The following is a 24,358-nucleotide window of genomic DNA, read 5'->3' as shown; positions in this document are numbered from 1 at the left end:
CTGACAATGCATTTATGGATACCTGGCCCATGCACAGATAAACAAACTACATAAACCGATGAAGCTTAAAATACCACAAGTATAACAGTAAACTAATACCATATTCATGTTAGTTGTTTGTTCAATAATTATTACTGATAGAATATAAAACAGTCATTTTTACAAAAATACAGATTTTAACTGTTTGTTATATATATAAAAAAAACCCCAAAAATCTTAAACATGAATACCGTATGTGAAAATGTAAAACCGGGAGAACAATTACAAAATAATACCCTGGAAATAAACTAGCATGATTCCTACAACAAGCTGAACGCACTGATGAACATCCCTTCATACCAGATACCAAACATCAGGTTCTCCAATGATGAACACATCTGTAAGTGCCAGTATCCAACTGTGAACACAATCTACAGAAGATGAACAGTGCCCATCCCCCAACAATGAGAAACACACGAGCATAATCTATTTTTAACATGCTTAATAGGTGTTTTCCATGAAGCTTAAGATTTGCATTTTCTAATCAAATACCACCCTCCCCTACCAACCACACACCCCCCCACCCCACCCACCCCACAAAAAAAAAAATTACAACAGAAAAAAATCACTGATTAATATCAGAACAATGACTGATCATGTTTAGATATCTGTAACACAATGTACCCTGGAAAATGTCCCAAATTTCAATCATGACAAAGCTCAACTAAATAAAAAGTCACAAAATAAAATAAATTTCAAACTTTGTATCATTTGTGTAATATACTCACCGACAAAAGAAACGTGAGGACCATACATGATAGTTAATACATGAAGCATTACTTATAGTCAAGCGATGTTATATTGGTCCGATGCACAAACGAACATAGTGTTATTTTTGTGTGAACCAACGCTCATGAACGCATCACATGTGACGTCATAGATCCATGACTCCAGATGCACCATTTGTCTCGTGCAAGATTAGCGTATAAAGTTTTGAAATCATGTGCAGCATATTGTGATAAGAATAAAGACACTCTGTGGTAACACTTAACTGATTGTTAGTTTTGTCATGAAATGGTACACTTTGGAAACATCTAATCTTAACTAACATACTTCTCTATATGTTTCTATAGTTCGCGTTTCATTTGGTGGTGAGTATATATTCAAGGAACAACCGTATGCTTTACATTATTCATATGATTGTTCATACCATCCATGAAATATTTCCACAAAACTGACTAAACATCACTTTCAACATTAAACATTCATATTGTTCAAAATCTTTCTGATGTCATTGTTCCACGCTCATTTACCCGCATCGTCCACCGTTTCCATAGGAAAACAGAATGATTCAATGAATGATCATTGTATAAATATCACGTCCAGGTGACTGACTACAACTAGTACAAGACACTATATGGTCTCGCTCTCCAGCCACACTGACAACAGACATCTGGACGCAGATTAAACACAAAACACCACTGTGACTTGTTATTCATGGCCTATTTACATATTTACAAAACACAGTACATATCACCTACTGTAAGGACGAGAAGACATATTTACAAGGTTAGCTCCCTTCATACATACAGCAATGAGATGAGCAGCTGTTGAATAAATTGTTCGTGACAATGGCTGGTTTGATTTCATGCTTTAGAGGATTTGGTTTGTTTGTTGTATAACGCCGCACTCAGCAATATTCAAGCTATATGACGGCGGTCTGTAAATAATCGAGTTTGGACCAGACAATCCAGTGATTGATATCATGCGCATCGATCCACGCAATTGGGAGCAATGACATGCATCAACCAAGTCAGCGAGCCTGACCACCTGATCCCATTAGTCGCCTCTTATGACAAGCATAGTCGCCTTTTACGGCAAACATGGGTTGCTGAAGAGGAAGGTTCCAGGGTCTTGTTTCACAAACATAACATTGCTTGATAACTATTGTCCTTCCTAAACAAAATAGACTGTTCTCAAGACAATATCCCACAATATCCAGATACTATGAATACCTACGAGACCAAATTTGAAAGTAAATGAGGATCTGTGTAACCATGGTAACAGAGCCGGAAGGTATCCTTACCATGCCTATCTGGACATTGTATAGATGAACACTGAGGATATAAGTAACTGCAGAAAATGGGCACTTAATAAATAAGTGATGCTGAGTGAAATTGTTTGTAATTGTCAGCTCAAAATGGGAGAAATGCCCAAAGCGATACATAAGTCTGATGAAGACAGGAAGGATCTTAATATCATAATCGAAGCTAATTTGTGATTCGAACCCACAACGAGCAGATCCAGGCATACGAAGAGTAAGTAACTCTGCAGTTATACAGTTGACTCATACTGGGTAACCTTCTTGTAGACAGGTCGAGGTTTTGGTGTGTCGTACAAGCCCTCCCTTCTGAGAAACCGACTGGCATCTCTCTCTCCCATTTCAAAATACTGGGCCAGAGTCTTCTGTTTTGGGGGAAACAGAGCATGTGTGACACGAACCAGGTTGTTGAAGTTCACCTGGAAGTCTTGTTTACTGTGTCGGAAGAACATTCCCTTCCCTGCCTTGTCGCGGGGACAGATGTCTTGGCGACCAGAAAATGGGGACACAGTGATGTTCCTCCCAGTGCCGCGGAGAGATGGGAGGTTGTTGGTGACACCACCATCGATGTATCGCTGCAAGGAAGAACATTGCTCTTGCGTTACCATGGTAACAGATGGGGATATCAGTGTTTGACACTGACCAAAATATCTCAGTGGTCCAAAGGACCAGCATATAGAAGCATCTACAGGTCGTGTAGGATCTTGACAAGACACAATAGTGCTGACCCAAAACGGTTCATTATTTCTTTGTGCGATTAGAAAGAGAAACCAAGAAGGTAACCACTGTACTACGTAGGGTTGTTTAGGTTGCTGGTTTTGCTTAGAGTCTAGAGTTAGCTATTGCTGACTTAAAAAGTCAAACAAATTTACATTACTTTGTTTGTCTCGAAAATAACACTAGACCACCGGAACAGCACTTATTCAGCGTTAGAAACTAACAGTTTTAGACAACTAGTCCTTATAATGATAACATATATACATGAGATGCCACACATTCAACATGAGATGCCACACATTCAACATGAGATGCCACACATTCAACACGAGATGCTACACATTCAACATTAGATGCCACACATTCAACATGAGATGCCACACATTCAACATAAGTTTTTACACATTCAACACGAGATGCCACACATTCAACATGAGATGTCACACATTCAACATGAGATGCAACACATTCAACATGAGATGCCACACATTCAACACAAGATGCCACACATTCAACACGAGAAGCTACATTCAACATGAGATGCCCCACATTCAACATGAGATGCCCCACATTCAACATGAGATTCTACACATTCAACATGAGATGCAACACCTTCAACATGAGATGCCACATATTCAACATAAGATTCTACACATTCAACAAAAAATACCACACATTCAACAAAAGATACCACACATTCAACATGAGATGTCACACATTCAACATGAGATGCCATACATTCAACATGAGATGCCACACATTCAACATGAGGTGCCACACATTCAACACAAGATGCTACACATTCAACATGAGGTGCCACACATTCAACACGAGATGCCAAACATTCAACATAAGATTTTACACATTCAACACATGACAATACACATTTAACAGGAGATGCTACTCACATGTCCCTTGATCTTGGGGGGTTTAAGTCCTGCATAACCGGGGATATAGCTACTGGCAATCAGGGCCTGGAGATACAAATACACACATGTTGCCATGGTTACAAACTACTGTATTTGCAAATGTATATCAAAAGTGGATGCAGCTCCAATTTAAACATACAAGCAGCAGTATATTCCCCACAGAAAGGAACTGGAAAATATTTCAGCTGCAAGAGATAGGAGGCTAAATCATGTTTATGCAAATTTGGAAACAACATTACAGTTGAACTAGGCTGGAATTATGAAGTTATATTGGCTGGACTAACGAGTCTATGCATAGTCCAATCAAAATCATGTACCGAAATCGACATCTGGTCCGTAAACTGCCGTGCAGATTTTGGTCAACAGATGTATTCCAAATCTGTTCATGTTTTTAATCAAGATGTTTATATGGTTTGATGCACTTCGTGAAGTAAGACCCATTTTATCACAATATAGATTTGATTATTGATCAGATTGTCTTGACTAGGGGCCGCCATTTTGTTTGAAGCAAATGCAAGTGATATGAAAGGTGGAATCTGATTGGTCAATAGGAGCGACACATAAGGGACATAACTCGTAATAGCAACTGGAAATTCCGGCCTAGTTCAGCAAGGGTGGAAACTGGATTTTTACAGTCGGTTAACGCTCTTGCCCTGGAAAGATGCTGGTGACTAAGCATGGATTGGCTGCTGACACACAGAGGGTCATGGTAATTTACACGATGCTGAACGTGAACCAACAACTTTCTCAACAAGGGGCACAACTCAGCATTGTTCAGTTAGCCGGACTCAACCAATGCTTAGTGACTATGAACAATATTTCAGTATACATTATCAACATAACTGTGGGACGAACCCAGTGGAGCTTTTGGGTTAGAACAGGTCCCCAGCAACCTTTGTAGGTCGTAAACGGTGACCTAATGGATCGTTTGGTCAGACACATTGACTTGGTTCTTTGTGTGTCATCATTCCCTGATGAGGTGGATCGTTGCTCACAATATTAGTCTCTGCATTGTTTGGTGGCCCAGACTTGATTATGTACATGCTGCTGTCATATAGTTGGAATATTGCATACTGTGACGTTAAACAACAATTTGAACAAAAAAAAAAAAAAAACTAATATGGAAGAAACCCTAATGTGTTGGAGGTTGTAGGTGCTTAACACTTCAGGGAATTCAACGAACAAAGGCAATGGTTTTGTTTGTTTGTTTGTTGTTTTACGCCGCACTCAGGAATATTCCTATGCACCACGCCCTTGAATCCACAACGAGGCGGTAATATGATCTGGATATAATAGAACTAGCACATTTGACGTTGCTATTATGCTGTCCTGTCAATGACCCCTATGGACGCCATGTCATGTCATTATATTGGTTGGTTGGTTTTTGGTGTAGCGCCGCACTCAGCAATATTCCAGCTATATGACGGTAGTCTGTAAATAATCGAGTCTGGACCAGACAATCCAGTGATTTACATCATGAGCATTGATCCACATAATTGGGATATGATACCATGCATCAACCAAGTCAGCGAGGCTGACCACCCGATCCCGGCAGTCGCCTCCTCGACAAGCATGGGTTGCTGAGGACCAATTCTAACCCGGATCTTCACAGTTCGCAAGGGCAAGGTACTCACTGACCAAGGATAAAAATCCCACTTAATCCTGGATTTATGCTCAAAACCAGCAGACCCTGGTACAGCAAAGGGGGGACAACTCTGTAGCTTAAACCCCTGGGTCCCCATTGACCCTTCATAACATAACTGTTTTACTGTTCAAAATGGCGTTGAACCAAACTGACTCAGACAAAAACCCATACCTTGATGAGTTCATCTCTGCTGTCAAACTGGGACATGATCTCGTTCTTTTTCGTGTCCACGTTGGTGAGTGAGATGAACAGTTTCCCTGATGCCGTCTTGTGGGCGTTCTGAGGCAGCATCCCCTCCAGGAACTTCTCCACAGTCTTCAGGAGGCTGTAGCGCGGCGTCATCACCCCCAGAGGCTTCGACCGGATCTCCTTCGCAAGGTTCTTGGTGAAGTCCACAGATTCCTGGAGAAGGAAGTGATGATATTGATGAGGATGTACATGAAGAGCTTAATATTCTGTACATCATCATGAGCAGCCGGTAATCACGGAATGAAAAGGGTTAACAATTAAAACTGCAAATATGTTGGTGATTTGTCATCACCTGCTCATAGACATATATCGCCACATCTTCTCGAGGGAAGGGAGTTAGCTGACTATGAAAGTCCAGTTCCCATCCTTCCTCAACTAGACTGGTATTATGGAGTGATATTTTGGCTGGACTATCAAGTCTATGCATAGTACAATCAAAATCGTGAAACAAAATTGCCGTGCAGATTCCAATTGATTTCAGGATTTGCAAAGCATGTGTACTGCAAACTCGGCTTCAACAGATATTTTCCGAATCTTTTCATGTTTTTAATCAAGGTGCTCACGTAATTTGATGCAATGCGCTAAGTAAGACCCGTTTTATCACAATTTAGATCTTGAATCGTCTTGAATGGGCGCCGCCATGTTGTTTGAAGTAAATGCATGTGATATGCGAGATCGTATCTGATTGGTCAATAGTGGGGGCATCGAAGGGACATAACTCATTATAGCCACTGCTAGTGCTACGATCGAGCCAAGAAATTCCAGCCTGGTTCTGCATGGTTGGAGAATGGACTTTTATACTCAATCAATGTCCTGCCTTGGGAGGATGAAATTGCCATGAATAGCTGCAAGATTGGCCTTAAACAATAATCACTCATCAACATGTAAGTAGATAATCCAAAATTGCACTTAAACATGTAAAACTTTCTCATTTCTATGATACTCTGAGTTATAACTTTTTCATTGAACCATGTTAACATGTTATTAACTAACACTACAGCCTTGTAGCAGTGGGTTTCACGGAGTGAGAACTGGACCAACAAAGAGGAAGAGGCTTATTGCTTAGTTTACATTACTGCATTGAATGAAACAATTTTATTTTTTTACAATACCTCTAAAAGTAGGAAAATAAGAACTTTCTTTCACAACATATTTTTTTCCATTCCCTTTTACAGAGTTAATCTTAGAAAAATCCCTGTAAGGAACAGTAACTGACACATCATGAATATATGCCGCCATTATCATTCAGCATGCACAGTGGCAGAAATAAAGATTTGTTCTAAATGTATTTCACTATATGTTCTACCTCAGGTTCTCTGATCTTAGATTTTTTTACATTAGGCATCTTAGAAGGGGTAGATTTAACAACAAATTTGGATGTAGCCAGCAGGGCTTGCTCCTTTTAAAAGTTACTGGCCGGCCTTCTCCAAACTGGTCTACAACTAAATAGGGGAGGCTGGGAAGTGGCCGAACCTGAGGTCGCGAGGCCACCTTGCAGGGCTCTGAAATTTTAGAACTCCTCACCCCTAAAACATTTTTCCTGCACCCTGAGATTAAATTTTGGCTTCCATCTGACTCATTTCATGGCTATTTATGAGCAAATAAAGACGTTGTTCTACACAACATTACAAAATGGCGGCCAGTTGTCATTCTACCAAGATGATCAAGATAAAAAAAATTAAACATCCAGGGAGAAGGGGTGAAATTTGGACTAGCCACCTACTTTACATTTCAGCAAGCCCTTTGTAAAACTGGCCACAGGCCAGCAGTTGAATTGGTCCCTGTTAGAATTATGACACCTTACTTGTAAATCACACGGCACTAAAACATTTAACATTACGAATTAAGAGTGTTTCTGGGGATCTTGCATAGAATCTGAATCTAAGCGTCACGATATGACCTAAATTATTAGGGCTATGTCACAAACACGAAATTTCATGCCTAATTTGGAACACTGGTGTAAACAAGCTACTTTTCCTGTATATGCTCCAACATTGGAAGTTGTCAACTGATCTTTAGGGGTGGGTGGGTGGGTGGGTGGGTGGGTGGGTGAGTTACTCACTCACTCAGAGTGAGTGAGTGAGTGAGTGAGTGAGTGAGTGAGTGAGTGAGTGAGTGAGTGAGTGAGTGAGTGAGTGAGTGAGTGAGTGAGTGAGTGAGTGAGTGAGTGAGTGAGTGAGTGAGTGAGTGAGTGAGTGAGTGAGTGAGTGAGTGAGTGAGTGAGTGAGTGAGTGAGTGAGTGAGTGAGTGAGTGAGTGAGTGAGTGAGTGAGTGAGTGAGTGAGTGAGTGAGTGAGTGAGTGAGTGAGTGAGTGAGTGAGTGAGTGAGTGAGTGAGTGAGTGAGTGAGTGAGTGAGTGAGTGAGTGAGTGTGTGTGTGTGTGTGTGTGTGTGTGTGTGTGTGTGTGTGTGTGTGTGTGTGTGTGTGTGTGTGTGTGTGTGTGTGTGTGTGTGGTTTTATGCTGCTTTTAGCAATATTCCAACAATATCACGGCGGGGGACACCAGAAATGGGCCCCACACATTGTACCCATGTCAGGAAATCGAACCTGGGTCTTCGGTGTGACGAGTAAACGCTTTAACCGTATATGTGTGAGCCTCGGTAGAGATGGCTTAGGGTACATAGGCTCACACACAGAAACATCACACCATACAGAGCTACAGATAAGCTGCGATTTTGCGTAAAATACCCCCCAAAACTATTCAAAACCCAATTACTTTCAATTAACTCGCGTACAGAAACGCATACATTAAATGAAACTCAATACTCAAACAGAGCTACAGATAAGTTACGTTTATGAGTAAAATACCCCCCAAAACTATTCAAAACCCAATTACTTTCAATTAAATTGCGTACAGAAACACATACATTAAATGAAACTCAATTGTTTGAAAACAGCATGTGTAAATACCCAATGAAGCTTTTCCAGCACGCGTACAACAGAGCTAATTTCCAAAACAAAATTACGAGCTCATTTACTTTCCGAGTCAAGCCTATATTTAGAACCGTTATATACACCTAAAACATTATTTCATTTTTTTTTAAATCTCAAAATGCTAACTCATTTTGGGAACAACCAATAGAGTGATGAACAGGTGAGTGAAAAAATATTGGTTACCCAATGAAAGATGTAATAACCCAATTAAAATAGAAACCTTCTAGTAAAAACTCAATTGCTGAAAATGTTATCTGGAGCTCTGACTATATGCCCCAAGGGTCCGGTTTACAACAAATATTTCTTACCAAAAGGGGGGCACGGGTGGCCCAGTCGTCTAAGGCGCCGCGATTCGCCGTGCAGAGTTGCGTCCCTTGGGCACGCCAGAAACCTATGATTGTGGGTTCGAATCCCGGTTCACCCCGATTATTTTTCTAGGTTTGTCAGCACCATACCCGTGCTCGTGGGTTTTGCCGAAATGATAAACGTCAGAGACCTGCATCACTTCGGGCTTTCCTCCCACATTAAGCTGACACGCCGTGATGTAACTGGAATACTGTTAAAAGCGGCGTTAAACCCAACTCACTCACTCACTCACTCTTACCAAAAGTCATTCATACAGGTCTGGAATATAACTACAGCAGTTTCACTGAGTTAGCAAAAACGTGTTGCAGATGACGCAATCGAACTGAGTTACTTCCCTTTACCCAATACATATGGATAAACTCTGATGTGAGAAAGGCATCTTAACCAATCAGAAGCCAGTATGATAACGTAAGGTAAGCTAAATCAGCATGATATCCCTATGTGCAGCGGTAGAAACTATAATGATAACATATAGCAAAACCTTAAAAAGGGCAAATTTCTACTAGTCCTTATGATACCTTAACTGTTGGCCAGTTTGGCAAGGACTATATGACTAGTGCCAATTTCTAACACTGATGTGGACTCAAACAGATGCGCCATCACATTCTTAGCATTAAAAATAACAACAATGATTTCCAGTACAATCGGGCGGTCGGGTAGCCGAGTGATTATAGCGTTCACTCGTCACGCCAAAAGACCCGGGTTCGATTCCCGACTGGATACAATGTGTGAAGCCCATTTCTGGTGTCCCCCCGCAGTGATATTGCTAGAATATTGCTAAAAGCGGCGTAAAACCATACTCACTCACTCCAGTACAATCAGAATCTACAGAGGGTACTTACTGGCACTTTATCTTGAGCAATAACCAGAATGGCGGCCGTCAGTGACCCTGCTGATGCCCCTGCAATGGTGTCCACTTTCGAGAGAAGTGTCTGCCCATGGTTGACTAAACATGAGGCCACGCCCAGGTGGTATATCCCCAGGAAACCACTGCCACACAGAGAGAGATTGTACTTCATGTCCGCGTCAACATCTGATCGCGATTCCTTCATAGCTGATCCTGATGGCTTGTGTGGAGGGAGTGTCTGTGGAGAAAACAACACATTGTGTACTGGGACACTAAGACAATTCTGACCGCAGGAATCGGGAGTCTGCTTCTTCATGTTATTTAATCAATGTCTGCCAGTTTTTTAAAAATATTTTAGTCATCATATTTGGAATAGACTCAGAGTTCTGCGACTTTAGCTGCTAGTCTGAAGCCTGAGTCAATAAAAATTCTTTTTGGTCCAGAAAGCTCAGCTAGTAATACTATACTACTTGTCTAATATTAACAACAAAATTAATATATATTGATGCTGATAGCCAAGATCAGGCTGGTACACTCAAAAAGGGTTATAACTGAAATGGCACCTCAGGAAAACGTCACCGACCGAAAACAGTACTGATTGGCGAAAAAGTCACCTCGCCTAAAGGGAAAAAGGCTACTACTGCCATGAGAATATGGCACCTTATTTTATTTACCTTGGTACTGAAATACATGAAATAAAACTCACATGGTCACATGCACACACAGACAATTGTGAAATGTTAAAACAAGTTTACATTAGAAACTAGCCTCTACTCCAATTTACTTGCCGACTCTGATTGGGTGGCGCAACTAAACTTATTGTGAAAACATTACATGCTTTCAAGTAAAATAAATGAAATTAAACTCATATGGTCACTTACAAACACAAATAATTGTGAAATGTTAATCCCCTTGAAACAAGTTTCCATCACAAATTAGCCTCTGTTCCAATTGATTGGGAGGCGCAACTATAGTTATTGTGAAAACATCACTACTACTCAAACAAACTTGATGTCAAGCTGAAACTGAATCTGGCGGAAATGTCAAGAAATTGGACTACAGGCATACTATATATTTAATATTTATTTCAGTGAGCATGGTAAGTAGGAAATAGATAGTAATTTTATAGATATTTCATGTATATCTCCCCTTTCTGCTGGCAGCCAACACCACAAGAATGTTTCTGTGGATCCATAACAGATCGTGTCCCTGCCCACGGAAAACATACATAGTAAGGGTGAAACGATACACTGATATTCCGATGCATCGCGATACTTGACCCACGATACGATATACGATAAACGTGGGCCCATTTATCGGTACGCCACGATACGTAACGCAAATCTCAAGTACAACGTTTCCTCGCTATTGTGCCTTTCAATAAACCGCTAACTTGGTTATAGCGCGCGCTAACGCATGGCTCCCAAAAACATACTTACATTTTTAAAAATCTCAGGTTTTACACCGACAGATGTTTTTCCCCATCTCATAAAACATTATCAGCTGATCACTGCAAGCACATAACACCGAAAATACACCAGTCAGCAAATGCGAACTGAAGTACGCAATTCAATACCATTATTATACTATCTTGTTATTAAAACGTGTTCATTGTATATCTGGACTTGTGTTTGTAATATATTTTATTAATTTTATTCAAAATTTCATTTAATATTGTTTTCATTAAGTTATGTGAAATCGTGTGTGAAGAGATACAGCAACCACGGTCAGATTACCGCTTTTGACGCATTGAAACGAACTTTAGTTGCTAGAAAATGGATACATACCGGTATATTAAAAATGTCATACTTTGACTCGTTAAAAGTCATATTTGTAGCAATTTGGCTAATATATGTCAACATAACGTTACCGCAATCGAAATACATGTAGCACGGGAAGTCCCTAGGGTGACTGGTCAAATTGTTCCATACATAAAAATATCCTGCAACAGCAATAACCATTACCAAAATGCTACACTTGTGGTTCTTATAATTATAAATATATATATAGTAAAAGCTGCAACTAAGGTAACACGATATTGGAATAAATTATTCCTGATAAAACAATAATTTCAGATACAATATCTTCAACCATTGCATCAAAATTCTTTGAAGTTGTATCACTGGTGGAGTACATTAATTATTTTCTGGTGTTTGAACTTTGAATTGTTTTGAAGGAAAGTTGAACAACTTCAGTAGTCTTGTTATTATAAAATAATTTTGACTGTTCCAAAATCATGAAAGGTTCAATCTTGACATGCTTTAAGTCTCGTTTTTTTCGCACTGCGCATCGAGATACGTATCGTATCGTGACCAGAATGTCGAGATGCGTATCGTATCGTGACATTCCTGTATCGTTGCATCCCTAATACATAGTAAAACATAACATAATAAAGCATGTAAATAAAGCATATCTTCTTCTACATAAATCGTTCTTATGGTTATCAAAAATAGAGAAATCGGTGCGGTTTTAGCCTGCACCCCTCAAAGCTTTGGCACAGACTGGACTCGGATTTCAGACTGCTCACATGGAACAAGAAACATATTCATTGCGAAATAAATATTTTGGCAAGATGGCAGGCTTCAGGGAGACACCCTTACACTACTAATTGACTCACCTTTATCTGATCTCAATTTTTCAAACTTTCAGCTCTTGGTTAACCTTTAAATGTTTAGGTTTAGACCTATTTAGACTTTTCAAACATTCCGTCCTTACGGTCTAAGTACTTGGCCCCTTTGTTAAACAACATTAGGGATGGGGTAAAGTTCACTTGTTAATTCATGTTGATGGTGTTGAGACGACCAGTCTCAGATCAAACCATAGTGTCATTGTGAAATTCATTATTTCGAAATCAATCTAGGCCAATCGATATCATATCACAATGCAACACCTCAGATGCTCAGTTTCAACTTTGATCTACATGGATGATACAGTATCTCTCAAATATAAATATAACCCACACAGCAGCAATCCCGTGATCGCTTTCAAAAGAATTCAGTTCCAATCAACTCGTTTCACTAATAAATTCTGACGATGCCACCAAAGTATTATATTGACGAGTCTCCTCCCGTGACCATGGTGACATTCCGGGCGATTAGGCGTTTTGAACACTCAACATTATTGACAGATAAGACTATAAAAATAAACACCACAACAACATCACTGGGATCACCCACAGAATACGTCAAATGAGCGTTGTTTCATAAATTTCACATCATTTACCTTAAAATTCGAGATTTGTGCATTTATCGTCAGCTCACAGAGTCCGCCATGTTTTAGATTAGCCGGACAGAGTTATGTTCTCTTTATTACGTCAGCAATCCCCTCGATATAGCGCGTATATGACGTCCCATGAAAACTGCATTGTGATGGCTATATTTTATAATAGCCATACGACGACAAAGACTTTTGGGGTTTTCGTATAGAAAATTTCATCTATTTGAATAATATAAAGTTTCTATGATATATGTTTTAAAACGGAGTGTTTCTAAGGAATCTAAGGATCGCCAACAGGAAACAATATCAGATACATTCTCAGGAAGTATGACTCGAGATCGGAACTAAGATCAAGAAATAAGATATATATTTCAGTTCAAGTGAAACACGTCAGTGGAGATGTATATACCTCCGTTTTGGATATCAAAGAAATATTAAATCAAGTGGTATTATCAGGTGAATTTGACCAATTTCGTGTTCGGGTTAAGTAGATGTAATTTGATTATTGTCGATCTATAACAACCACAGAGAACAATTCATAGCTACATGTATTTGTATGTTCTCTAATGTAAACATGATTGTAATAGATATTGGTAAAACGGGTATTCAAAACTGTTAGGAACAATAATGTTATTCTAACTGATAACCAAATTGTTTTGTATACCAATATAATTATGATTGTAAAGTCACCTTTGTTTGTTTGTTTGTTGTTTAACGCCGCGCTCAGCATTATTCCAGCTATATGACGGCGGTCTGTAAATAATACTAAAATTTCGTGTCTGGTCCAGACAATACGGTGATTGATATTATGAGCATCGATCCACGCAATTGGGATCAATGACATGCTTCTACCCAGTCAGCGAGCCTGACCACCCGATCCCGTTAGTCGCCTCTTACGACAAGCATAGTCGCCTTATACGGCAAGCATGGGTTGCTGAAGACCTATTCTACCCCGGATCTTCACGGGTCTGTAAAGTTACTACGCAAATGCTAACCACAGATGGTCTTTCTAAAACGACGAGCCATACCTAATTATATCTTCTTCTTTTTCATATACACGAGTAACCGTAATTGTTTTAACTCATATTATTGTAAATATTGAATTACCCCGTCTGCCTGGCGATAAACATACAGGTCCTGTCATTTCGTTGTAACTTTGCAGGTGTTACAGTTGTATCTGATATCTATGACCAAGTTGTTACGTTTTATTACTGATACGATACTAGACATGTGTATATGGGTTTTATACCCCGTGAAGATCCGGTTAGAATTAATCACCAGTAACCCATGCTTGTCGTAAGAGGCGACTAAGCTTGTCGTAAGAGGCAACTATGCTTGTCGTAAGAGGCGACTAAGCTTGTCGTTAGGTGCGACTAACCGAATTGGGTGGTCAGGCTCGCTGACTTGGTTGATGCATGTCATCGTATCTCAATTGCTAGGAACGATGCTCATGAGGGTAATTACAAAATTGTCTTGTCCAAACTTGATTATTAAGTGATTATTCCTGAGTGCGAAGTTGAACATGAAACAAAAAACCTTGTTTTTAACTGTGTTAGTAAAAATCGAGACAAGTGTTAGTTATTGGTTTGGTTTAAAACGTCCCCCTCTGTCCAATGCTGTACTGTACAGCACGACCCATATTCATAATGCCCCAACGGCTGTTACTTATTAATAAGCTTCATATGAACATATGGTCGAAACATAAAAATTCCTGACATTGTTGTTCCATGAAAGGCACAGTTTGAACTGACATTTAATTAATTTCCAAATCGTAATTTCCTTCATCTGACAGCGAAGCTAGAAGGGTCAAGGTGACCAGAATAGTTCGCTTATCATTGGTTTGAGTGCTACATATTCTGATGTAGAAACTACAAACGTATTAACCTTGAACTTAAGTTTTGATTTGAATTTGTTACATCTCTTGTTTGTTTCATTTTTAGCCACCATAAAAACTGGTTGTATAGTTTCTTTTGTCCGTTAGTTTATATGAAAAATAATTAAAAAACGACAAAACCGTTCCATAATCATTAATAACTGTATGTTATAATGGCAGAGTCCATTGTACGATTCTGCCTGTATCATGAGCATGTGTTTATGAATTACTGTCGGATAGTGATGACACCAAGTGTTCGTGAAAAGGCGAGTGTATCCTTGCGGTGTGACGACGGACTGTAAATATCGAGTTTGGACCAGACAATCCACTGATTGATATTATGAGCAACATCCCACGCCGTCGGTAACGACGACCCGCAGTCAACCATGTCACCGAGCCCGCATGACCACTCGATCCATTGATTGGCTGTTTTAGTCAAGGTTCAAATCTAACCCGCGTCCCCAAGGGCGCTAAAAGTTCAACAGCGTCGAATACCAGATAATACCCATATGCATAAATCCGTGAAGCTTTTGACCTATTTTGGTGACTTTGCGCGACACACCGACACGCCGACACACCGACACGCGACACACCAACACGCCGACACACCGACACACCGGCACCAAACTCACTCACTCACTATAACTCCCGTCATACAGCTGGAATATTGTTGAGTGCGGTGTTCACAACAAACAAACAGACACTCAATTTATACTCGGCGTCATTATTGAAGGGTCATCTACGTTTTGTGTGTTGGTTTGTTGTTTAACGCCGCACTCAGCTATATTCCAGCCGTATGACGGCGGTCTGTAAATAATCGAGTCTGGACCAGACAATCCAGTGATTGAGCATCGATCAACGCAAATGGGATACGATGACATGCAACAACTAAGTCAGCGAGCCTGACCACCCGATCCCGTTAGTCGCCTTTTACGGCAAGCATGGGTTGCTGAAGACCTATTCTACCCCGGATCTTCACGGGTCAGTAGTAGTAGTAGTAGTAGTTGTAGTAGTGTTTGCGGTAGTGGTGGTAGTAGTGGTGGTAGTGGTAGTAGTAGTAGTTTATGACTATCATCCTGTTTGGGTACAATACACAACCTGCTGTAATGGGCCTGTCAAAGACAACCTAGTGGTCTGAAAGTATCTTCTCTGTTTTCACTAGTTCTTGGCATAAGTTATGGACATGGTAATCAAACGGATGTACAGACAAAAAAGCCCCGTCATGGGATTATAAAATCGTTGAAATGACGCAGCGCGACAAACATCGGGAACCCGTTTTAACCCCAGTGGCTATTTGTTGTGTCCAGGTGACGATCTAGCTATACCTTTATCGTTTGTTTATGCTATTTCCCTTTTTCAAATTTGAATTTGGTCAAGCATTTGAGATAAAGTATGCCCTAGTTTATTAAGATCTGCAAAGTTGCTATGTTCAGTTTACTTGCCCTTTAAAGCTTTCGCCCGTCACGACAATACCAGTCTTTCGCTATGTACCGGTCAGACGTTTCAACTCGCTCTTATTCTATGTTCCGTTATTTATAATCTTCAGTATATGACCCTAAGTGCTACCGCACCTGTTCTTCAAGGACTGTATCATGTGTCACCTGCAGTTTTACAAAGCGATAACGAGATGCTCCAGACAGTTAGACTCTCGCCATTATCGCCAAACCAACTTTTTATGAACGCAGTGTACTTTTGTTGGCGTGGTTATCTGTAGACGTGTTGACCTACACAGTTACAACCGCGCTGATGTATCTCATATGATCAACAGTTTTGTCTCAGTAGAATGCTGAACACCAACATATGTCTTTCATCGTTAGTGAGTGAATATAGATTTACGCCGCTGTCAGGAATATTCTCGCAGCTGAAGTAATCACAAATGGAACGCAAAATGTGTGGACAGAGGTTTTGTTTGTAGTTTAACGCCGCACTCAGCAATATTCCAGCCATATGACGGTGGTCTGTAAATAATCGAGTCTGGACCACACAATCCAGTGATTGACATCATGAGCATCGATCCACGCAACTGGGATCGATGACATGCATCAACCAAGTCAGTGAGCCTGACCACCCGATCCCGTTAGTCGCCTCTTACGACAAGCATAGTCGACTTTTACGGCAAGCATGGGTTGCTGAAGACCTATTCTATCCCGCATCTTCACGGGTCTGTGGACAGAGGTGTGTGTGTATGTGTGTGTGTGTGCGCGCGCGCGTGTGGTGGTGGTGTTGCTGTGGGGTTGGGTGGGAGGGTTCGGGTGGTAGTATAAAAGAATAAATATATATCATTATTTTACTACTGCTACAACAACAACAACTACTACTACTACTACTACTACTACTACTACTACTACTTCTACTACTACTACTACTACTACTACTACTACTACTACTACTACTATTACTACTACTGACGCTAATGCCACTACTACTGCTGCAACTACTACTGCTACATTTATACAATATACTACTACTACTACTACTACTACTACTAGTGCTGCTGCTGCTGATGATACTACAACGACATATACTGCTGCAACTAATACTGCTACATCTATACAATATATTACTACTACTACTACTACTACTACTTCTAATATTACTACTACTGCCGCTAATGCCACTACTACTGCTGCAACTACTACTGCTACATTTATACAATATACTACTACTACTACTACTAGTGCTGCTGCTGCTGATGATGATGATACTACAACGACATATACTGCTGCAACTAATACTGCTACATCTATACAATATATTACTACTACTACTACTACTACTACTACTACTACTACTACTACTAGTGCTGCTGCTGCTGCTGATGATGATACTACAACGACATATACTGCTGCGATATCGGACTCTCACTTGAAAGACTCACTACTCTCACCACGGATGTAAATTCTCACATTCCACGGCATGATATCATTAGTCAGGTGATCGAATCAATAAGGCTCCAAATTGCATTCTCAGCTCCATGAGGAACATCCATTTCAATCAGAAACATCAATACTTACCATGGCAGGATCGACAGGTGGTGAGATACAATACTCCATGTGCACACGACTGTCCCCAGATGGTAATCAAACGGATGTACAGACAAAAAAGCCCCGTCATGGGATTATAAAATCGTTGAAATGACGCAGCGCGACAAACATCGGGAACCCGTTTTAACCCCAGTGGCTATTTGTTGTGTCCAGGTGACGATCTAGCTATACCTTTATCGTTTGTTTATGCTATTTCCCTTTTTCAAATTTGAATTTGGTCAAGCATTTGAGATAAAGTATGCCCTAGTTTATTAAGATCTGCAAAGTTGCTATGTTCAGTTTACTTGCCCTTTAAAGCTTTCGCCCGTCACGACAATACCAGTCTTTCGCTATGTACCGGTCAGACGTTTCAACTCGCTCTTATTCTATGTTCCGTTATTTATAATCTTCAGTATATGACCCTAAGTGCTACCGCACCTGTTCTTCAAGGACTGTATCATGTGTCACCTGCAGTTTTACAAAGCGATAACGAGATGCTCCAGACAGTTAGACTCTCGCCATTATCGCCAAACCAACTTTTTATGAACGCAGTGTACTTTTGTTGGCGTGGTTATCTGTAGACGTGTTGACCTACACAGTTACAACCGCGCTGATGTATCTCATATGATCAACAGTTTTGTCTCAGTAGAATGCTGAACACCAACATATGTCTTTCATCGTTAGTGAGTGAATATAGATTTACGCCGCTGTCAGGAATATTCTCGCAGCTGAAGTAATCACAAATGGAACGCAAAATGTGTGGACAGAGGTTTTGTTTGTAGTTTAACGCCGCACTCAGCAATATTCCAGCCATATGACGGTGGTCTGTAAATAATCGAGTCTGGACCACACAATCCAGTGATTGACATCATGAGCATCGATCCACGCAACTGGGATCGATGACATGCATCAACCAAGTCAGTGAGCCTGACCACCCGATCCCGTTAGTCGCCTCTTACGACAAGCATAGTCGACTTTTACGGCAAGCATGGGTTGCTGAAGACCTATTCTATCCCGCATCTTCACGGGTCTGTGGACAGAGGTGTGTGTGTATGTGTGTGTGTGTGCGCGCGCGCGTGTGGTGGTGGTGTTGCTGTGGGGTTGGGTGGGAGGGTTCGGGTGGTAGTATAAAAGAATAAATATATATCATTATTTTACTACTGCTACAACAACAACAACTACTACTACTACTACTACTACTACTACTACTACTACTACTTCTACTACTACTACTACTACTACTACTACTACTACTACTACTATTACTACTACTGACGCTAATGCCACTACTACTGCTGCAACTACTACTGCTACATTTATACAATATACTACTACTACTACTACTACTACTACTAGTGCTGCTGCTGCTGATGATACTACAACGACATATACTGCTGCAACTAATACTGCTACATCTATACAATATATTACTACTACTACTACTACTACTACTTCTAATATTACTACTACTGCCGCTAATGCCACTACTACTGCTGCAACTACTACTGCTACATTTATACAATATACTACTACTACTACTACTAGTGCTGCTGCTGCTGATGATGATGATACTACAACGACATATACTGCTGCAACTAATACTGCTACATCTATACAATATATTACTACTACTACTACTACTACTACTACTACTACTACTACTACTAGTGCTGCTGCTGCTGCTGATGATGATACTACAACGACATATACTGCTGCGATATCGGACTCTCACTTGAAAGACTCACTACTCTCACCACGGATGTAAATTCTCACATTCCACGGCATGATATCATTAGTCAGGTGATCGAATCAATAAGGCTCCAAATTGCATTCTCAGCTCCATGAGGAACATCCATTTCAATCAGAAACATCAATACTTACCATGGCAGGATCGACAGGTGGTGAGATACAATACTCCATGTGCACACGACTGTCCCCAGTGTACTGATAATCCTGTAGCGCAACCTTGGCCGAGACGATATCGGTATATGTACACACGTCTCTCAGTCGCCGCGAGTCGCCGCGAGCCTTCAGCGTTAACAAAGTCCCATAAGCGCCAAATCACAGGTTCTAATATACAGGTAGAACGCGTTGACGAGACCACACAGGTCACAAGTTCACGTTGAACCAATAAAGAGGTCAATTGATTACACACCGATCCTAAAATGTTAATTTCGCCAGCCTGTGAAATACCATCACAGCATCAAGGCCATACCTTGCAATGGTCTGTCGTGACAAGCCGTATCCCCACTGTGTACAATCGCTCTTACACGTGTGATGTAACGTTAGACTTAGCCGCGTATCGGATTACGCCCCCAGGCAAGGTGAACAGAGACCCTTACCTGTGTACTTACCTGTATTTACCTGACATATTATGTAACGTCACTGAAAGAGGCACATAAAATGTTAACGTCAACGTGTACTGATAGTTGAAGGTAATTTTAATGACGTTAAGGCTAACCTTTAATTTAAATGAAAGTAATCAATTATGAAATCTTTTGTCGGTCTTTTGCCTGGTATTAACATCAATGCTATGATTTATTTGGACGGTTGTTGGGTTATTGATTTTAATTGCTAAATAGGTATCTGCTTATCGTATATTTATTCCGTGTAGGCGAGATATAATGTCTGAGTCTCCACTGATGGTGAGACACTGATCACGTTTGACCAGTTCACCACCCAGTTTATGTCTCTAAAAGATGAGGGGGCACGGGTGGCCCAGTCGCCTAAGGCGCCGCGATTCGCTGTCCCTTCGGCACGCCAGAACCCTATGATTGTGGGTTCGAATCACGGTTCGCCCCGATTGTGTTTCTAGGTTTGTCAGCACCATACCCATGCTCGTGGGTTTCACCGAAGTGGTAAACGTCTAAGACCTGCATCAATTCGGGCTTTCCTCCCACATTAAGCTGACACGCCGTAATATAACTGGAATACTGTTAAACACAACTCACTCACTCTAAAAAATGAAACACCAGTTGGCTATAGCCGCATATTCGCTTTTGACGAATCACTGCTCGCGTGAATTGTATATGGTACGTTTTAACGGTTAGTACGTTATAACGGCTTGTACGTTATAACCGCCACTACGTTATAACGACTAGTACATTATATCCGTATGCATTATAACCAGGTTCTACCGCGTGTACGACAGGCGGGTAGTCTTGCGTTCGTCTCTTCGCATGGTGTAACGTATGGAGCCTATTGCGTCCATATGCCGTGATATATAGGCAGAAAATGTTTATACGTTTATATGTTCTCATGCTTAAATGGGGCGGTGGGGTAGCCTAGTGCTTAAAGCGTTCGCTCGTTAAGCCGAAGACCCGAGTTCAAATCCCCACATGGGTACAATGTGAAACCCATTTCTTGTGTCCATGCCGATATATTTCTGGAATATTGCTGAAAGCGAGGAAAAACCTGTTCACTCATACGTAAATGGCAACCAGATAATCATACGTACTTTTGTTCCTGAGCCTGTTCCAACGCTTGTCACGTTGAAATAATTCAGCTACAATATTTTTTGATGGACATCTGATGTGCATAACTAAAAAAAAATCAAGAGAGATTAAAAATACGTTCAAGAAAAACTATTCCATGTACCCTGTACTCTATGTCAGATTGGAAATGTTGCCCCTTGACAACTAGGCTGGGATCAGCTATGCACGTCTTAGGTACTGATAACACATAGGTAATAGCAGGCTGTTAAGTATGGTGGGCGTGGCTTTTAACATAACTCAGCATGTTTTTCGATCCAAACCAAACTTTTTAAATGCAGATTATTCTGACAGTAGTGGTTTGCATGTTACTCAACACATCCAATATAGGCTAAATGAAGGAATTTGATTTAGTTTCCATAGCAACATTTTTCTTTATAATACAGCGAATTCTTTCATCGTTATTATTTTTCGCGATCCGGGTTAGAATAGGTCTTCAGCAACCCATCATTGTCGTAAAAGGCGACTAACGGGTGGTCAGGCTCGCTGACTTGGTTGATGCATGGCTTCGTATCCCAATCGCGTGGATCGATGCTCATGATGTCAATCACTGGATTGTCTGGTCCAGACTAGATTATTTACAGACCGCCGTCATATGGCTGGAATATTGCCGAGTGTGGCGTTAAACAACAATCAACCAACCCTACTGTGTGGATAGATGCTTATGATGTCAATCACTGGATTGTTTGGTCCAGACTCGATTATTTACAGACCACCGTCATATAGCTGGAATATTGCTGAGTTCGGAGTTTAACAACAAACAAACAAATATTATTTTTCTTAAAGGGCAAACTGGGACAGAAGAGGCCTTCTCTGAACAGGCGATACAACTAGTGTTAACTACAGAACTGCAGCTCACGTGGATATGCAGTCAACTGATAGAATTGTCAACCAAAATCCGAAAGCTTCTGAATAAATACTGAGGACTAAACACTAACACGAAAGTCTCTGGATTTGAACAAATAATAGAACACGAAACGTGGCAAACTTCAGATTCCTCAGTTTACAGAGGCGAAAAAGAGAATTTAAGAACGTGGCCAAAACACAATGGTTATAAAATATACGACTATGCTTGTCGTAAGAGGCGACTAACGCGATCGGGTGGTCAGGCTCACTGACTTGGTTGATGCATATCATCGTATCCCAAGTGCGTGGATCGATGCTCATGATGTAAATCACTTGGTTGTCTGATCCAGACTCGATTATTTACAGACCGCCGTCATATAGCTGGAATATATACTGGAGTTCGGCGTTTAACAATAAACACAAAGTTATAAAATATGATCAAACTTATAACTACTGCCAAAAATTAAACATTGGTCTCGAGTCCCACTTCAAACTGAACACATTCCAAGTTTTATTACATTTTGAACAAAAAAACTGGCTGAATAATGGCAATCAATAAGTTTTTCATTAGAGCTACCATGGCAACAAAATTGAAAATCGGATTCGAACCTCTTGATCAAATTTTGGTGTCATTGAGAGGAACAAGCATGTAACATTCAGCTGTATTGGTCCAGTGCTTCCTCACGAGATGTTTACGGGCGATGACGCTAAAGTGGATGGTCACAGTGACTTTTGAATGTGAAAAATACTGAGGAAGGGTGCGGGTAGCACAGTAGTCTACGGCGTCACAATTGAACTCCGCCGTACCAGGATCTGCTGATCGCGGGTTCGAATCCCGGGTTCGCCTGGATTATGACCCGTTGTCTGTCAACTATATACCTCTGCTCTTGGATTTCACCTTATGGGTCTCAACCACAACCTGCATCCAGGGCTTTCCTTCTCGTCTAGCTCACAGGCTTCCATATAATTCATTAGTGGTCGGAACGGCGCTTCCTGTGAAGATCCGGGTTAGAATTGGTCTTCAGCAACCAATGCTTGTCCTGAGAGGCGACTAACTGGATCGGGTGGTTAGGCTCGATGACTTGGTTGATGCATGTCATCGCATCCCAATTGCATAAATCCATGCTCAGGATGTCAATCACTGGATTGTCTCGTCCAGCTCAGGTTATTTATTTTGCAGACCGCCTCCATAAAGTTGGAATATTGAGGCGTTAAACAACAAACAAACAGACAAATCGACTTAACCAAACCGTTGGGTGAAGCATTAGATAGTTGTTCCGTCTTTGGACCACAACCTATTGGTGAGGTGAGGTGAAATGGGGTTTAACGTCGCGTCCATGATCATTGCACTTATATAGCGACGTGCATGCACGTGTATGTATGTGTGTGGCTGCTTGTACTAGTCCGGACTGATGCCGATTTATAATGCTAGCTCACTGAGATACCATGCCGCAGTTTAACATGAATACCCCACTCAGACACAGTATACTGACTCCGAGCCGACCAGTCCTTGTTTTAGGCCCTTAATGCCGAGCGCCAGACAGGGTAACAACAAGTACCATCTTTTAACATCTTTTGGTCCACAACATATTGTATGTTACCAAAATTATATAACCACACCATGTCAAGCAACGTCATTACATATCGTACTTTAGTTGCCTCGCACTTCTAAGTACAGTACACTACGTTTATAACGAACACGCTTATAACGAACTGACCGATATAACGAACTTATTTCTTAGTCCAGGCCAGTTGCTGTATATATGCTGTATATATGCTTATAACGAACTACGGTTATTACGAACTAAAAGCAGTGGTCCCTTGAGTTCGTTATAACCGTAGTTTACTGTATGTCCTTATTTAGTTGAATGTGGACCAGGTCGTCAAAACCAGAGCTTCTGAAACGAAGCCTTGTGTAAACACTGTGTGTGTCACTGACACAGACCGCAGTGGTTGGGGTGTGTGGTATCTTAGCGTGTGTCGGTAGGTAGGTAGTGGCTGGTGATAGGGGTATACGGCGCTGGCGGGGTGATAGGGCAAGCAATATGCAGCGGGAGATACAATCACTAGATCGGCCCGTGGTTCTGCTGTGATCTCCGAGTGACATCTGGTGATTAGAACAGTTTGATGTGGTGATGGAAAG

The 24,358-nt window shown here is 40.9% G+C and overlaps 1 protein-coding gene across 3 annotated transcripts; it reads right to left on the bottom strand.

The window, feature by feature from the left end:
* Positions 1 to 583: 583 nt before the first annotated feature.
* On the bottom strand, positions 584 to 20,126 carry LOC124139529 (patatin-like phospholipase domain-containing protein 4). 3 transcript variants are annotated; one of them, XM_046506654.2, is made up of 5 exons: positions 19,760 to 20,126; positions 9,762 to 10,004; positions 5,543 to 5,773; positions 3,706 to 3,771; positions 584 to 2,655 (listed from the first exon to the last, which is right to left on the bottom strand). In XM_046506654.2, the coding sequence occupies exons 1-5, from the start codon at positions 19,796 to 19,798 to the stop codon at positions 2,314 to 2,316; spliced, it is 921 nt and encodes a 306-aa protein (XP_046362610.2). In that variant the 5' UTR covers positions 19,799 to 20,126; the 3' UTR covers positions 584 to 2,313. The 3 variants fall into 3 exon arrangements, with proteins under 3 accessions (XP_046362610.2, XP_048247283.1, XP_046362611.1); XM_048391326.1 differs by lacking the exon at positions 19,760 to 20,126 and adding an exon at positions 17,870 to 17,922; XM_046506655.2 differs by lacking the exon at positions 19,760 to 20,126 and adding an exon at positions 12,989 to 13,052.
* Positions 20,127 to 24,358: the final 4,232 nt, after the last annotated feature.

This window comes from Haliotis rufescens, unplaced genomic scaffold, assembly GCF_023055435.1.
Source record: "Haliotis rufescens isolate VD_foot unplaced genomic scaffold, xgHalRufe1.0.p SCAF_9, whole genome shotgun sequence".
Classification (NCBI taxonomy): Eukaryota; Metazoa; Mollusca; class Gastropoda; order Lepetellida; family Haliotidae; genus Haliotis; species Haliotis rufescens.
This window is presented reverse-complemented; position numbering and strand designations above follow the sequence as displayed.